Consider the following 18666-nt stretch of genomic DNA (forward strand, 5'->3'; position numbering starts at 1 on the left):
CACCACAATTTCAATATTATTCATGTTCATTGTTGCTATGAAGCACATTTCTAAAAGTATCAGTACTCACTGAAACTCCACTTTCTCATTTGTTCAATATGGACTTGTTAATTGTACAGTCAGAATCAATGCCCAATATCTGTACACTGGGAGTGACTCAAACACTAATAGCAAGCAAAGGACTTGTCCAGTGACAGCAGTAAAATATCATCTAGTATAAGAGGAAATTTAAAGTGTTTTACAAGACAAGAAGCCACTTCTTCTCTTCCCACAAAGCATTTTGAAATGCAGCTTTATGCCTCCCTTTCCTGAAGACAATGACTCTTGTTGGGCTACAGTTCCATGGGCACCTTCTGGTAACTCACCCAAGTGACCATTCTTCATATGAGAGCCAGAAGTATATCCAACTGTGGGCAGTATCAAAATGCTACTAGGCACGTCCTTGTCTTTGCCCAATGTCCACTCATGCCGGTGCTCCAGCAGAGGTCAACGAACAGTCACATGAAGCGGGAAGCCAACCTGAATTTTCTCCTCTTTAGCTCAGGAGTGACGATACTGGCTGCAGTAGTCCAGCCACGATCCAAGGCCAACGGACTCAACTACAGCCTACAGGCCAAGCATTCTGTCTTCTAATATGGTCTTTAACAATTAATTTCAGTAATGATAGAGTAAGTGAAAAATAATATAACATTGCAGTGTTCTGAATTGGCTGTTTTTTAAAACAAAAATACTATTGCACTGATGTTCAGTGACTAGAAGCCAAAAGGCTCCATTATATTTTAAGTTATCAGATATGGTGATCATGCCTTTAATGAAATTTCCAGCCTCATTCAGCTCCTAAGTTGAATAAATGTCAGACTCCAACAACAAAACTTTTCATCTTTCTGTTTCTGACTTGATTGTATCAAGAGGAGTTGGGATTAATGAAAATAATTTGTGCTACTTACAGCACCGCCAAGTAAACAAGATGTGAAAGCAATCAGTTTTCAAACTTAAAAAATATAAAACGAGTGAAACTAAGAATGCCAAAAAACTTATAGTACCAGTGAAGAAACAATGATGGGAACCACAGAATGCGTGATGATTTGCACTTAAGTGTGTGAAAATCTCAGAGAATGGTAATGTGCAACACTGGATCAGCTACGAAATTAAGTATATGTTCCATCTCAGGTGGGCTTGTGTAAAACACATCCATCCACACTGCAATCCCAGTGCACCAGCATATTGTTAAATTGAAGAAAATTGCAGACATTTGCATCACTAAAGCAAAGTCAACTCAAAACAAAAACAGAATTACCTGGAAAAACTCAGCAGGTCTGGCAGCATCGGCGGAGAAAAGAGTTGACGTTTCGAGTCCTCGTGACCCTTCGACCAAGCTGAGTGTGGAGCTCAGTGACTCACAGTAACTAGCACAATAACTCCACTAATACATCCCATGGAGTTCATTAACTAGGATCAGAGAGTTGGATCTATGTAACAGTGGCACTGCCACCACAAATCCACACACTGAACACAGATTATATTACAGTACAGTGTCTCAAAACAAGCAAACTCAGGGCCCAGGCTGTGCTGTATTTCGGGTCAAGCAGTTGGGACTGTGGGTGATTTGAACCAAGCCAGGTCTGGGGGCTTGGGAGGGGCCGGGGGTGGGGTGGCAGGGGGAGGTGTTTTGAAAAGTCACTTAGAGTGCAGGAGTAGGCAAAAGTGGATAACTAGTCCAGAGCCACACCGTGCCAATGCAGTGCCTAGACGAATTGTTCAGGTAAGTTTTGATCAGGTAAGTTTTTAATTTTACTCAATTAAAATTGGTTCATGGCACATTCTAAAAATGTCCAGTTACTGGACAGGTGGATTTGAGACACTGTACTTGTATCACACCTCAGTGTTGCCAAGGCTACCCCATTAATATATCTCAGTCTTGCCATTAGGATACTGTAAAACATAGGAGATGGCCAATGAAACTTTTGAGTTTGGATCAACTGTGCACCCATTCTAGATTCTGTCTTTTCAAATTTGGGCTGTTTCTGGAGAGAGAGCACCTGCATGGGGTATGCAAAAAAGCTGTCCATTAGTCCCTATGCGTAGTATAACAGAGAATAATCTCTCTCTCAGTTCATGCACATGGCAAACAGATAAATCATCCATCTCTATCCTATACATAGTATGCCAATAAATAATCCATGTCTCAGTCCCGCCATGTGATGCAACTGTAAATAAACCATTTTCTCAGTCCCTGCACACAATATATCTGTAAATAAACCTGTCTCTAAGTCCCTGCACAGAGTCTACTTGTTAACTAATCCAGTTTCTTACTCCCTGTGTACGGTATACCTGTAAATATTGAAGCAGTTCACACCCATATGCAGCAAGAAGTGGACAATATTTTGGTTTGGGCTGATAACTGATAAGTAACATTTGTGCCACTATCAACATCCTGGGGGTTACCATTGACCAGAAACTGAACAGGGCCAGCCATATAAATACTGTGGCTACAAGAGCAGGTCAGAGGTTGGAAAGTCTGCAGAGAAAACTCAACTCCTAACTTCCCAAAGCCTGCCCAACATCTGCAAAGCACAAGTCAAGAATATGATGGAATACACTCCACTTGCCTGGAGAGTGCAGCTCTAACAACACTTGAGAAGCTCAATACCATCCAGGACAAAGCAGCCCTCTTGATTGACATCCCATTCACCACCTTCAACATCCAATCTCTTCACCACCAAAGCACATTGGCAGCAGTGTGTACCATCTACAAGATGCATTGCAGCAATTCACCAAGGTTACTTTGACAGATCCTTCCAAACCTGTGATCCCTACCGCCTAGGACAAGGGCAGCAGAACAAGGGCAGCAGACACATGGGAACACCACCACCTGCAAGTTCCCTTCCAAGCCACACACCATCCTGACTTGGAAATATATCGCTGTACCTTCAAAATCACTGGGTCAAAATAAAAGCAAAATACCCGCTTTGTCCTTTTGTTCATGACATCTTTGCAAATCTCTCTTTTGACCCCATCTATTGCTGACATCCCAAAGCCTGCCTACCATCTGCAAGGCACAAGTCAAGAGTATGATGGAATACTCTCCACTTGCCTGGAGAGTGCAGCCCAATATCATTTCCTCTTGTTCCATCCAGCTTCACCTGCTCCACCCCCATTAAACAGTATAAATTTCATCACATTTTTACTTATCTTAGCTTTGAAGAGTCATACGGACTCAAAACGTTAACTCTCCACAGATGCTGTTAGACCTGCTGAGTTTTTCCAGCATTTTCTGTTCTTGTTTCGCTGAGTCAAAATCCTGGAACTCCCTCCCTAAGAGTACTGTGTGTGTATCTACACCACATGGACTGCAGCAATTCAAGGTGGCGGCTGACCACCACCTTCTCAAGGGCAGTTAGGAATGGGCAATAAAAATACAGGCCGAGCCAGATACACCTGTGTCCAGTTAAAGAATATAAAAAACCTGCCACAGTCTCCGTGTGCAGTATAATTGTAAGTAATGCTTTTCCTTACTCCATGAGTATGGTACACCTGTAACTAAACCTGTCCCTCAGTGCTCCTGCAACTAATCCAGTGTCTCAGTTCCTGCGGTCTAACCACCAATTTCAACACAATATTGTTCAGCTAACTAGTGCCAAAATTTAGAATTCTAATTTAGAATTCTGAAACCATAATGATGTATTGCCACAAGAAGAATCAGCTAAGCATTATAAGTAAATTACGTTACAGAGAGCCATAGGCTGTATCACACTTGTTATGGTGTTCTCAGAATTCAGATTTCACATCCATTATTTCTTATAGTCCTGTTACAACTGATCTGATCTTCCAATCCTCTTCAATCTATAACCACAAAGGAAGCAATTGAATGTCCCTCATGGAGGGTGCTTAACCTCCAATTCATTGCACAACTTCAACAATGCATGCCCAATATCACTTCCTCTTGTTCAACAGTTTCTTACCTCCTGTATGAAGTTATCTGCAATATCAATACAAATGGGGCAGAATTATTTACAAGGAAGATTTTATTGGCATCTAATCAGTCATTTCTATTTGTTTTAACCAATTTGTCAAATAGGATAAGCAGCAACCCAAGTATAGATTGACCAGCACAGCACTGCTGTCCGGGACCGATATGATAATGATGGAGGATTCTCCCAGCACTTCAACAGATGAGTGTTCAGCAAAAAAGAGTACTTGACAATCTAGGTTTATATCGTCTTATGTGTGATGTTAGGTCAAGTTTTGATTTGCATAACCAATTGCAAATATTACATATGAAGTCAGTATTGGAGGGATGGATAGAGGCATTGGCTTTGCCCTGCACTCATTTGTCCTGAAGATACTTGACTCTGTTGTCCTCAAATTTTAAAACTGCTTGATGACAGTGTCTGTCCGAGGTCATTTCTTGCTGCCATGTACTGGGACCGATGTATAGACAAACACTACAGCACTGTGAGCTGGGACTGACATCCAGGCAGGCTAATCCTACAGCACTGCAAGCTGGGACTGACAGCCAGACAGACTAATCCTACAGCATTGTGAGCTGGGACTGACATCCAGACAGACCAATCCTACAGCACTTCGAGCTGGGACTGTCATCCAGACAGACTAAACCTACAGAATTGTACTTGACGACCTCAGGGAGCAATAGGTTAGGTATATTTGGATTTATTCTTGCATGGGATTTGGGCATCACTGTCAAGGTCAGCATTTGTTTCCCATCCCTAATTGCTGTGGGTCAGGAATCACATGTAGGCCAGACCTGGTATGGATGGCAGATTTCCTTCCCTAAAGGACATTAATGAAGCAAAAGGGTTTTAATGACAATCAATGACAGTTTCATGGTCACCACTACAAAGGCTAGCTTCATATTCCAGATTTATTAACTGAATTCAAATTTAATCAGCTGCCATGGTGGGATTTGAACCCATGCCCCCAAAGCATTAGCCTGGGTCTCTGGATTACAAGTCCAGCAACACTACCACTATGCCAATGTCGCCTTCCTGAAGGCAATTGATATGGTGCCACACAAGAGGTCGTTACAGAAGATTAAGACTTATAGGATTTGTGGCAATATGTTAACATGGATTGAGGATTGGTTAGTTGACAAAAAACAGAGCAGCAATAAGCTCATAACGTTTAGATTAGCAGGGTGTGTCACAAGGATCAGTGCTAGGGCCTCAGACTTTTACAATAAATAATAACTTAGGTGAGGGGACCAAGTTTAATGTTTCCAACTTTATCATTCAACCTAGGTGGGAAATAAGCTGTGAGGAAAATGAACAGATGCAGCAGAGAGATGTAGTCCTGTAAAGTCAGCGGGCAAGAAGGTGGCAGAAGCATTATGTGGGGAAATTTGAATGGCAAAGTAAAATATTTTTTAAAGTGTGAGAGGCTTAGTTGTTTGGTATTGCAGAACTCGAGTACTGCTGAAAAAGAGACATGTCGAAGCTTTTCATCTTGTACTCATCAGGACACTGCAAGAATACCAACATAAGGGGAAAACAACAATTTATACTGTATGTGAAGAGGGTGGTGATTGGTTGGCAAATGGATTAGCAGAGGCATTGTCATGGAGAATGCACCAGTGATGGTGGCTGACAGGTACCTTCCAAGCATTGTCTGAAATTTAAACCAGACAGCTTGACCCTGATTGGTCAAGGCATTACCCTGAGGAATTAGTCAGCAAATGAATGTCACTTATTTTGTTTAGCTGGGGGCTTCAATGTCCATCACCAAGAGTGTCTCGGTAGCACCATTACTGACCAAGCTGGCAGGGTCCTAAAGGACATAACTGCTAGACTGAATCTTCGGCAGGTGGTGAGGGAACCAAGAGAGAAAAACATACTTGACCTCATCCTCATCAACCTGCCTGCTGCAAATTCATCTGTCCATGACAGTATGGGTAGGAATAACCACCACACAGTCCTTGTGGAAAGGAAGTCCCGTCTTCACAATGAGGATACCCTCCATCGTGTTATGTAGCACCACCACCATGCTAAATGGGATAGATTTTGAACAAATCTAGCAATTCAAGACTGGACATCCATGAGGCACTGTGGGTCATCAGCAGAACTGTACTCAACCACAAACTGTAACTTCATTGCCTAGCATATTCACCCTCTACCATTATCACCAAGCCAGGGGATCAACCCTGCTTCAATGAATAGTGCAGGAGGGCATGCCAGGAACAGCACCAGCCATATCTAAAAATGAGGTGTGAACCTGGTGAAGGTACAAGTCAGGAATACTTGCATGCCAAACAGCGTAAGCAGCATGCAATGTACAGAGCTAAGAGATTCCACAATCAACAGATCAGATCTAAGCTCTGCAGTCCTGCCACATTTAGTCATGTATAGTGGTGAACAATTACAACTCACTGGAGGAGAAAGTGGTTCCACAAATATCCCCATCCTCAATGATGGGGGAGCCCAGCGCAAAAGCTAAGGTTGAAGCTTTTGCAACAATCTTTAGCCTGAAGTGCTGAGTGAATGATCCATCTTGGCCTCCTCTGGAGGTCCCCAGCATCACAGATACCAGTCTTCAGCCCTTTCAAGTCACTCCACGTGCTATCAAGAAACAGCTGAAGGCACTGGATACTGCAAAGGCTATAGGCCCTGACAATATTCTAACAATAGAACTGAAGACTTCATTTTTCTTATTCATTCACGACATGTGGGCTTCGCTGGCTGGGCCAGTAGTTTTTTGCCCAGCTCTAATTGCCCTTGAGAAGGTAGTGGTGAACTACCTTCTTGAACCGCTGCAGTTCATGTGGTGCCAGTACACCCACGTTGCTCTTAGGAAAGGAGTCACCCAGCGACAGTGAAGGAACGGTGATATATTTCCAAGTCAGAATGGTGAGTGACTTGGAGGAGAACTTCCAGGTGGTGGTGTTCCTATCCATCAGCTGCCCTTGTCCTTCTAGGTGGTAGTGGTCGTGCATTTGGAAGGTGCTATCGAAGGAGCCTTGGTGAATTCCTGAAGTGCATCTTGTAGATGGTACACACTGCTGCTACTGTGCGTCGGTGGTGGAGGGAGTGAATGTTTGTGGATGTGGTGCCAATCAAGCAGGGGCTGCTTTGACCTGATTGGTGTCAAGCTTAAGTGTTGTGGGAGCTGCATTCATCCAAGCAAGTGAGGAGTATTCTATCACATTCCTGACTTGTGCCTTGTAGATGGTGGACAGGCTCTGGGGAGTCAGGATTCTGAGCCTCTGACCTGCTCTTGTAGCCACAGTATTTATATGGCTAGTTCAGTCCAGTTTGTGGTCTATGCTAAGCCCCCAGGATGTTGATAGCGGGGGGTTCAGTGATGGTAATGCCACTGAACATCAAAGGACAATGGTGAGATTCTCTCTTGCTGGAGATGGTCATTGCCTGGCATTTGTGTGACGCAAATGTTACTTGCCACTTGTCAGCCCAAGCCTGGAAATTGTCCAGGTCTTGCTGCTTTTGGACATGGACTGCTTCAGTATCTGAGGAGTTCTGAATAGTGCTGAATATTGGGGATGTTCGCTGATGATTGCACAATGTTCAGCACCATTCGCGACTCCTCAGCTACTGAAGCAGTCCATGTCCAAATACAGCAAAACCTGGACAATATCCAGGCTTGGGCTGACAGGTGACAAGTAACATTCATGCCACAAAAGTATCAGGCAATGACAATCTCCACTTGACATTCAATGGCATTACCACTGCTGAATTCCCTCACTATCACATCCAGGGGGTTACCACTGACAAAAAACTGAACTGGACTAGCCATATAAATACTGTGGCTACAAGAGCAGGTCAGAGGCTAGGAATCCTGCACTGAGTAACTCACCTCCCGACTCCCCAAAGCCTGTCCACCATCTACAAGGCACAGCTCAGCAGTGTGATGGAATACTTCCCACTTGCCTAGATGAGTGTGGCTCCAATAACAATCAAGAAGCTCGGCATCGTTCAGGACAAAGCAGCCCACTTGACTGGCACCACATCCACAAATATTCACTCCCTGCACCACAAACGCACAGAAGCAGCAGTGTGTACTATCTACAAAGTGCATCGCAAAAACTCATCAAGGCTCCTTTGACAGCACTTTCCAAACCCACAGTCATCTACGAGGACAAGGACAGCAGGTGCATGGGAACACCACCACTTGTAAGTTCCCCTCCAAACCATCCTGACTTGGAAATATATCGTCATTCCTCCAGTCACTGGGTCAAAATTCTGGAAACCCCTCCCTAACAGCACTGTGGGTGTGCCTACACCACATGGATTGCAGCGGTTCAAGAAGGCAGCTCACCACCACCTTCTCATGGGTAACTAAGGATGGGAAATAAATGCTGGCCTAAACAGCAACACCCACATAGAAACATAGAAAATAGGAGTAGGCCATTCGGCCCTTCGAGCCTGCTCTGCCATTCATTATGATCATGGCTGATCATCCAACTCAAAAGCCTGCTCCCGCTTTCTCCCAATATCTTTTGATCCCTTTCGCCCCAAGAGCTGTATCTAACTCCTTCTTGAAAACATACAATATTTTGGCCTCAACTACTTTCTGTGGCAGCAAATTCCACAGGCTCACCACGCTCTGGGTAAAGGAATTTCTCATCTCAGTCCTAAATGGTCCACACCATATCCTCAGACTGTGACCCCTGGTTCTGGACTCCCCCACAATCTGGATCATCCTTTGTGCAAGTACCCTATCTAGTCCTGTTAGAACTTTATAGGTTTCTATGCGATCCCCCCTTATTTTTCTGAAGTCCAGTAAATATAATCCTAAACGACTCAATCTTTCTTCATTTCCCAGGGATCTGGCTGGTAAATCTTCACTGCACTCCCTCTATAGCAAGAACATCCTTCCTCAGATAAGGAGACCAAAACTGCACACAATATTCCAAGTGTGGTCTCACCAAGGCCCTGTATAATTGCAGCAAGACATCCCTGCTCCTGTACTCGAATCCTCTGGCTATGAAGGCCAATATATCATTTGTCTTCTTTACTGCCTGATGCTCCTGCCTGCTTATCTTCAGCGACTGGTGTTCAAGGCCATCCAGGTCTCATTGCACATTCCCCCTCCTCTCAATTTACAGTCATTCAGATAATAACCTGCCTTCCTGTTTTTGCTACCAAATTGGATAACCTCTCATTTATCCACATTATACTGCAATGCATTTCAACACCTGTGTTCTTTTGTTCTTTTGTCTGTGACATCTTTTGATTATCTGCTCCTATCACTGCTTACTTGTCCCTACAACCACACCACCCCCCTCTATTTCTCTCCCTCCAACCCAACCCCCTCCCCCCACTTCTCTCCCCCCACCAAACCACCCCCCCCAACTTAAACCAGCTTATATTTCACCCCTCTCCTCGGATTCACCCAGTTCTGAAGGGTCATGAGGACTCGAAACGTCAACTCTTTTCTTCTCCGCCGATGTTGCCAGACCTGCTGAGTTTTTCCAGGTAATTCTGTTTTTGTTATGCATTTGCCCACTCACTCAGTTTGTCTAAATCACACTGAAGCATCTCTGCATCCTCCTCACAGCTCACCCTCCCATCCAGCTTTGTCTCATCTGCAAATTTGGAGATATTACACTTAGCTCCCTCATCTAAATCATTAATATATATTGTGCACAGCTGGGGTTCCAGCACCAATCTCTGCGGCACCCTACTAGTCACTGTCTGCCATTCGGAAAAAGACCTGTTTATTCCTATTCTTTGTTTCCTGTCTGCCAAACGGTTTTCTATCCAACTCAATACATTATCCCCAACCCCATGCGCTTTAATTTTCCCACGAATGAAAAAAAAATGCAGCCCTTCAAGCCTGCTTGGTCATTCAAAAAGATCATACATAAGAACATAAGAACTAGGAGGAGTAGGCAATTCAGCCCCTCAAGTCTGCCCCACCCTTCAATACGAACATGGCTGATCTCATTTCGGTCTCAACTCCAATTTCCCACCCTCTCCCCATAATCTTTCAACCCGTTATTAATTAAAAATCTGTCCATCTCCTCCTCAAATTTATTCAGCGTTCTGTCATCCACTGCACTCTGAAGTAGTGAATTCCACAGATTCATGACCCTTTGAGAAAAGTAATTCCTCCTCATCTCTGATTTAAAATCTACCACCCCTTAGCCTAAAACTATGGTCTCTTGTTCTAGAATGCCTCACATGGGGAAACATCTGCTCTACGTCACCTTTGTCTATCCCCTTTAGCATCTTATATACCTCAATTAGATTTCCTCTCATCCTTCTAAACTCTAGTGAGTATAGGTTTAAACTGCTCAATCGCTCCTCATAAGACAAGCCCCGCATCTCTGGAATCAATCTAGTGAACCTCATCTGAACCACCTCCAATGCAGCTACAACCTTCCTCAAGTAAGGGGACCAAAACTGTGCACAGTACTCCAGGTGCGGTCTCCCCAATGCCTTATACAGCTGCAACAACACTTCCTATTTTTATACTCTATTCCTTTAGCAATAAATGCCAAAATTCCATTTGCCTTCCTTATTACCTGCTGTACCTGCATGCTAGCTTTCAGCGATTCATGCACAAGGACACCCTGATCCCTCTGCACTGAAGCATTCTGAAGTTTCTCTCCATTTAAATAATGTCGCCTTTTATTCTTCTAACCAAAATGGATAACCTCACGCTTATCCACATTAAACTCCAAAACAAAAACAGAATTACCTGGAAAAACTCAGCAGGTCTGGCAGCATCGGCGGAGAAGAGTTGACGTTTCGAGTCCTCATGACCCTTCGACAGAACTTGAGTTCGAGTCCAAGAAAGAGTTGAAATATAAGCTGGTTTAAGGTGTGTGTGTGGGGGGGCGGAGAGATAGAGAGAGAGAGAGGTGGGGGGGGTGTGTGGTTGTAGGGACAAACAAGCAGTGATAGAAGCAGATCATCAAAAGATGTCAACGACAATAGTACAATAGAACACATAGGTGTTAAAGTTAAAGTTGGTGATATTATCTAAACGAATGTGCTAATTAAGAATGGATGGTAGGGCACTCAAGGTATAGCTCTAGTGGGGGTTTTTTTTAATATAATGGAAATAGGTGGGAAAAGGAAAATCTTTATAATTTATTGGAAAAAAAAGGAAGGGGGAAACAGAAAGGGGGTGGGGATGGGGGAGGGAGCTCACGACCTAAAGTTGTTGAATTCAATATTCAGTCCGGAAGGCTGTAAAGTCCCTAGTCGGAAGATGAGATGTTGTTCCTCCAGTTTACATTGGGCTTCACTGGAACAATGCAGCAAGCCAAGGACAGACATGTGGGCAAGAGAGCAGGGTGGAGTGTTAAAATGGCAAGCGACAGGGAGGTGTGGGTCATTCTTGCGGACAGACCGCAGGTGTTCTGCAAAGCGGTCGCCCAGTTTACGTTTGGTCTCTCCAATGTAGAGGAGACCACATTGGGAGCAACGAATGCAATAGACTAAGTTGGGGGAAATGCAAGTGAAATGCTGCTTCACTTGAAAGGAGTGTTTGGGTCCTTGGACGGTGAGGAGAGAGGAAGTGAAGGGGCAGGTATTGCATCTTTTGCGTGGGCATGGGGTGGTGCCATAGGAGGGGGTTGAGGAGTAGGGGGTGATGGAGGAGTGGACCAGGGTGTCCCGAAGGGAGCAATCCCTACGGGATGCCGATAAGGGGGGTGAAGGGAAAATGTGTTTGGTGGTGGCATCATGCTGGAGTTGGCGGAAATGGCGGAGGATGATCCTTTGAATGCGGAGGCTGGTGGGGTGATAAGTGAGGACAAGGGGGACGCTATCATGTTTCTGGGAGGGAGGAGAAGGCGTGAGGGCGGATGCGCGGGAGATGGGCCGGACACGGTTGAGGGCCCTTTCAACGACCGTGGGTGGAAAACCTCGGTTAAGGAAGAAGGAGGACATGTCAGAGGAACTGTTTTTGAATGTAGTATCATCGGAACAGATGCGACGGAGGCGAAGGAACTGAGAGAATGGGATGGAGTCCTTACAGGAAGCGGGGTGTGAGGAGCTGTAGTCGAGATAGCTGTGGGAGTCGGTGGGTTTGTAATGGATATTGGTGGACAGTCTATCACCAGAGATTGAGACAGAGAGGTCAAGGAAGGGAAGGGAAATGTCAGAGATGGACCACGTGAAAATGATGGAGGGGTGGAGATTGGAAGCAAAATTAATAAATTTTTCCAAGTCCCGACGAGAGCATGAAGCGGCACCGAGCTCCAGCTGCCAAATTTTGGCCCATTCACCTAACCTACCCATATCCGTTTGTAAATTTATTTCTTCATTGTAACTCACTTTCCCACCTATTTTGGTGTCATCTGCAAATTTAGCTATAGTACCTTCTACCACTGAATCCAAGTCATTAGTATAGATTGTAAATAGTTGGGGCCCAAGGACCAAACCCTGTGGCACCCCACTAGTTACAGCTTGCCATCCAGAAAAAGACCCACTTATCCCAACTCTGCTTTCATGTCTGATCTTGATTGTGGTCTTAACTCCACTTTCCTGCCTGTCCCCGGTAACTTTAACTCCCTTGTTATCAAATATCTGTTTAACTCAGCCTTGAATATATTAATGACCCAGTGTCCACTCTCTGTGGGAGAGAAATCTAAAGACTGACAACCATCTGAGAAAAAAAATTCTCTTCATCTTGGCCTTAAATCGGTGACCCCTTACTTTTAAACTGTGCCCCCAGTTCTAGATTCCCTCACAAGAGGGAAAATCCTCTCAGTCCCATCAGAATCTCATATGTTTTAATAAGATCACCTCTCATTCTTCCAAACTCCCATGGGTATAGGCCCAACCTGCTCAACCTTTCAAATCCCCCATCCCTGGAATCAGCTTAGTGACCCTTCTCTGAATTGCTTCCAATGTAAATACATCTCTTAATTAAGGTAACCACAACAGTACTCTAGGTGAGGTCTCATCTGTGCCCTATACAGTTATTGCAAGACTTCCCTATTTTTATACTCCACTCCCTTGCAACGAAGGCCAACATTCCATTTGCCTTCCTAATTATTTACCATATCTACATGGTAACTCTTTGTGATTCATGTACAATGACACCCAGATCCCTCTGTACTGCGGCATTCTGCAATCTCTCTCCATTTAAATAATATTCTGTTTTTCCATTCTTCCTGCCAAAGTCGCCGTCCACATATTTTCCCACATTATACCCCATCTGTCAATTTTTTGCCCACTCAATCTAGGAAGCATTGTAAACTGTGAGGGCAGTGTAAAACTTCAAAAGGACATAGACAAGTTGGTGGAGTGGGCAGATAGGTTCAATACAGGGAAGTATGATATGATTCAATTTGGTAGGAAGAACATGGAGAGACAATATAAAAGAAGGGGTACAACTCTAAAGGATGTGCAGGAGCAGAGAGACCTGGGTGTACATGTGCATAAGTCATTGAAGGTGGCAGAACAGGTGGAGAGAGCAGTTAATAAAGCATACAGTATCCTAGGTTTTACTAATAGGGGCATAGAGTATAAGAGCAAAGAGATTATGTTAAACTTGTATAGGACACTAGTTAGGCATCAACTGGAGTAGTGTACACAGTTCTAGGCAACACACTTTAGGAAGGATGTGAACGCATTGGAGAGAGTGCAGAAGAAGTTTACAAAAATGGCTCCAGAGGTGTGAAACTTCAGTTATGAAGATAGGTTGGAGAGGTTGGGACTGTTCTCCTTGGAGAGAGGATTAAGAGCAGGTTTGATAGAGATGTTCAAAATCAAGAGGCTGGACAGAGTAGATAGGGAGAAGCTGTTCCCATTTGTAAAAGAATTGAGAACAAGAGGGCACAGATTTAAAGTGATTTACAAAAGAAACAAATGTGATGTGAGAAAAAGCTTTTTCACACAGTGAGTGGTTCGGGTCTGGAATGCACTGCCTGGAAGTGTGGTGGAGGCAGGTTCCATTGAGGCATTGGAGAGGACATTAGATGATTATTTAAAAAGAAACAATGTGCAGGTTTACAGGGAGAAGGCATGAGAATAGCACTAAGTCTTAACACTCATTCGGAGAGCTGGTGCAGACAAAATGGGCTCAATGGCCTCCTTCTGCACCATAACAATTCTGTGATTCACTTAACCCATCTATAGACTTTTGTAGACTCTTTGTACCCTCCTTACAACTACTTATTTTATCAGCAAATTTATCTACAATACAGCCAATTCCTTCATCAAAGTCACTAATATAGATTGCAAATTGCTGTGGCCCCTGTGGCACTCCACTAATTATAGTTTGCCAACCCAAAAATGACCCTACTCTGTTTCCTGCTGGTTAGCCAATCTTCTATCCATAATAATATATCAACCCCAACAATATGAGCTCTTATCTTGTGCAGTAACCTTTTATATAGGTTAATATAGAACACAAATGGATATTATCTTATCTTGGACTGTAATGTTTTACATATCAAATGTTTTTTGGAATTCCAAATACACTACATCTACTGGTGCCCCTTTATCCACACTGCTTGTTACATCCTCAAAGAGCTCTAATAAAATTTTCAAACACTATTTCCCTTTCGCAAAATCATGTTGACTCTGCCTGATTGTATTAGGGTTTTCTAAGTGTCTTGCTACTACCTTTTTTAATGGATTCCAGCCTTTTCCCACTGACAGATGTTAGACTAACTGGCCTACAGTTTCCTGCTTTGTCTCCCTCTTCTCCAATCCACTGGGACCTTCCAAGAATCTAGGAAGTTTGGAAGATTATATCCAATGCATTCAATACTTTGGCAGCCACTTCCTTTAAGGATACAGGGCATCAGATCCAGGGGACGTGTCAGCCTTTAGTTTTCCTAGTACTTTTTCTTTAGTGATCAAGATTGTTTTTAAGTTCCCCCCTCCCTTTTGTCTCTTGATTTTCCACTATTCTTGGAATAGTTTCTGTGTCTTCTACTGTGAAGCTAAATGCAAAAAACTTGTTTGAAGTCTCTGCATTTCCTTGTTTTCCATCATTAATTCCCCAGTCTCACCCTCTAAGAGAGCAAAACTCACAGCTACTCTTTTGCTTTTTATATACTTGCAGAAGCTTTTTCTGTCTGCTTTTATATCACTTTCTGGTTTTCTCTCATACTCCAATTTCTCCCATTGTACATATTTATTTAGTCATCCTCTGCTGCTTTCTAAAATTTTTCCAATCTTCTGGCCTACCACTAATCTTTGCGGCACTGTATGTCTGCTATTTTTTCTTTATCATTTACCCTTTAACTTTATTTCCAATTCACTTTAGCCAACTCTGTCTTCATACCCGTGTAAGTGCCTTTATTTAAGTTCAAGACTCTAGTTTCAGAGCCATATTTCCCGCCCTCAATGAATTCAAACTGAATGTGAAATTCTCTCATGTTTTGATCACTCTTACTTAGAGAATCCTTTACTATGAGTTTATTAATTAATCCTTTCCTTACACATTAGCAGAATTAAATTGCTTGTTTCGTGATTGGTTCCAAAAGGCATTGTTCTAAGAAACTGTCTTGAATACATTGTATGAACTCATCCTCCAGGCCATTTTCACCAATCTGATTCATCCAATCTCTAAGATGATTCAAATCTTCCATGAATATTACAGTACCTATCATACAAGCCCCCATTTCTCGATTTAAACTCTGTCCTACTATTTAGTTACTGTCAGGGGGCCTATAAAATACTCCCAACAGTGACTTCCTCCCTTCGCTATTTCATATCTCCACCCAAACTGATTCTACATCTTGATCCTCCAAACCAAGATTATTTCTTACTACTGTACTGTTCTCATCCTTTATTAACAGACCCACCCCCATCTGTTTTTTCCTCTGTCCTTCCAAAATGTCAAAACCCTTCCAATATTCAGATTCCAGCTGTTGTTACTTTGCAACCATGTCTCTGTAATGGCTATATCATCATAGCACACATAGAAATAAATGATTGTCAATTCTTCCATCTTGTTACCAATGCTGCATGCATTCAGATAAACAGCCTTTGTCTTTTATTGTTTTTCTCTACTCTGACCTTTTTTGCTGGTGCATTCATGTTTCTACACTCATGTCCCTTCCCATCACACTCCAGTAATTATCCACATTGCTGTCCTACACTATTGCCTTGACCTTTTTCTTTCATTTTCCAAATGTTGCCTCACAAGAACTCTCTCCCCCAATATTTCGTTTAAAGCCCCCCTTACAGCCCCAGTTATACAATTCTCTAGTACACTTGTCCCAATGCTGTTCAGGTGAAGACCATATCCAAGGTACAGTTCCCTCTTTCCCTAGTATTGTGCCAATACCCATGAATTGAAAACCATTTCTACCACACCAATCTTAGAACCATGCATTCAACTCTCTTGTTTATCCCATTCCCATTTGCTTGTAGCTCAGGTAGTTCAAAGAAAGGTTCAAAGATTGCGATTGTGCTTTTTAATTCCGCCCCTAGCTGCTCATACTCCCTCAGCAGAACCTCTTTCTTAGTCCTATTTATCTTGTTGGTACCCACATGGACTACGACAACTGGATCCTTCCCCTCCCACTCCAAATTTCTCTCCGGACGTGAGGAGGATGTCCTTAACACTGGCACTGGGCAGGCAACATAGCCTTAGGGACTCATGCTCTCAGCTGCAGAGAACAGTATCTATCCCCTTAAATATACTGTGTCCCCAACAACTATATATTCCTATTTTTTACTCCTGCAACTTGAATGATTCCCTACATTATGGTGCCATAGTCAGTTTGTTGATCCTCCTTGCAGTCCCTGCTCTCATCCACACAAGTTACAAGAACCTCAAACCTGTTGGATAATTGCATGGGCTGAGGCTCCTCCATTTCTATCTCCTGGATTCTCATACCTTCCTCTCTTACAGTCACATCCTCCTGACCCTGAACACAGACCAAATCTGAAGTAGCTAGCCTAAGGGGTTTGATTGGCTCTGGAACAAAGTGCCCAAGTAACTTTCCTCTTCCCTGATGCATTGCAGTGTCAGAAACTCAAGCCCCAGCTCATCAACTTGGAGCTGAAGCTCCTCAGCTGCAGACACTTACTGCAGATGTGGATCACACTGGTGTCCACCAGCTCCCATGTTCTACACTACAACACATCACCTGCCCTGTCATTTTCATTGTGTATAACTTAACTAATTAGCTATCAATTGTTGTCTGTATTTATACTAAGTAACTTAACTAGTTAATCTATAAATTTAGTTCAATACTTATATCTCCTCAGTACAGATTATGTCTGAGTTTAGAGGGGTAAAGTCTTAAAAACTCACCAAACAATCACCTATTTGCTCACCTAAGTAAAGCTTTAAACGCTCACTAGCTTCTGGAGGCTGACAAAATATAAGCAACAGCAACTCCTTCCCCCTCTGCACAGAATTCCCACATGCACCAAATTTCCAAGTTAGTGGCTGTATCCCGTCACACTCAGACCTTGTTAAATTAAGGCCTCATCACAATCTGTGCTCCCCACTCTTAATCTCAGCCCCTTATTCTAATATCAATCTAGTAAAATCTCTCCTGCACCCTCTGATTTGAATTCTCTCCTGAAGGGGGCAGTTTTTTAAAGTCAGGACAGCAGGTGTCCTTGACAGGCAGGTAACAGTGAACTCTCCCCACCAATAAAACCTAGAGTGCAACAATACAAATTATTGCTCTCTAAAATCAAACTTGATGCCACCACTTCAATTCATCTCAGTTGCTCTCTGACTGTCTTCAAGCTCAATGGTTTCCTGCTTTCCTCTTTCCCTTCATCTAAGTTGCTCAGAAAAATAATGAGATCTGTGATTATCAGAAAGTAATGCACTCTACCTTTCACCAACTGATCAGTTTTGCCCTCACCTTATAGACCTTGCCAAATGCCCCATCCCCCAGTTCTCCGATGATCTGCCAGATCTCTTCAGGGTTTACATCCTTTTTCACATGTTCAAACTGCTTCTTCTTCTTCTCCCCGCCAATCTTAAAAATCTTCCGAAAGTTGAAGAAGGACATTTTCAGATCTGAACAAATGGGTTTGCTGACTTTTCAAACCTAAAATTTAGGTTGATCGCTGCTACTCCTGAGCATCACTCCAGAATATTCCAAATGATGCACTTCACTCCAGAACCGTCCTGGTCCCGTGCTTCACTCTAGAACACTCCTGATATCATGCGGGACTCCAGTGAGCTTGGTTGTCCGTGCTTTACTCTGGGTTACTTCAAGTTTTGCACTTTATCCCGAATTACTCCTGCTTTACTGCAGATTGTCCCCGATAACGTGTTTATCCTGGACCACTTCAATCTCAGGCTTTACTCCAGATCACTCCTAAAGCCGGACTTTATTCCAATTCACTCCTGACACCCTTCCTTAGACCCGGATCACTTCTGTTTTGCTGCTCTTCGTCTGACGTTTCTGAATCACTCTACTTTGGATTTTAATCCAGTTTCTCCAAGGATTTACTCCCGGTCCAGTCCCAGGTTAATGCCGGTCGGCCGGGTTATCCAGGGCTCACTCTCAGTCCCGGCTTCGCTCCCACTCCCGGGCTATCCAAACGCCGTAGCCCCAGACGGTTCCTCTCTGCTTCCGGCTCCGTGTCCGCCGGCCTCTCTGTCGCCAGGATCTGGAAAAGAGCTGACCCTTCACAGGCCAGAAACCGCCTCCCGCTACTGCTGCTGCCGTCGCCCCAGCCCCACTCGGTGCGCGCGCTCCCGCCGTGCGTGTGACCCGGACTCGCTCGCGCGCGCCACCTCCCT

The 18666-nt window shown here is 43.7% G+C and overlaps 1 protein-coding gene across 4 annotated transcripts in view; it reads right to left on the minus strand.

The window, feature by feature from the left end:
- slka (STE20-like kinase a) overlaps positions 1 to 18635 on the minus strand; it is a 160359-nt gene extending 141724 nt beyond the window's left edge. For all 4 annotated transcript variants that reach the window (XM_041209132.1, XM_041209131.1, XM_041209130.1 and 1 more), the window contains exon 1: positions 17777 to 18635. In XM_041209132.1, coding sequence (XP_041065066.1) covers positions 17777 to 17926 — 150 coding nt within the window. In that variant the 5' untranslated portion in view covers positions 17927 to 18635. The remainder of the gene's footprint in view (positions 1 to 17776) is intronic.
- Positions 18636 to 18666: the final 31 nt, after the last annotated feature.

The sequence above is a fragment of the Carcharodon carcharias genome, chromosome 17 (assembly GCF_017639515.1).
Source record: "Carcharodon carcharias isolate sCarCar2 chromosome 17, sCarCar2.pri, whole genome shotgun sequence".
Classification (NCBI taxonomy): Eukaryota; Metazoa; Chordata; class Chondrichthyes; order Lamniformes; family Lamnidae; genus Carcharodon; species Carcharodon carcharias.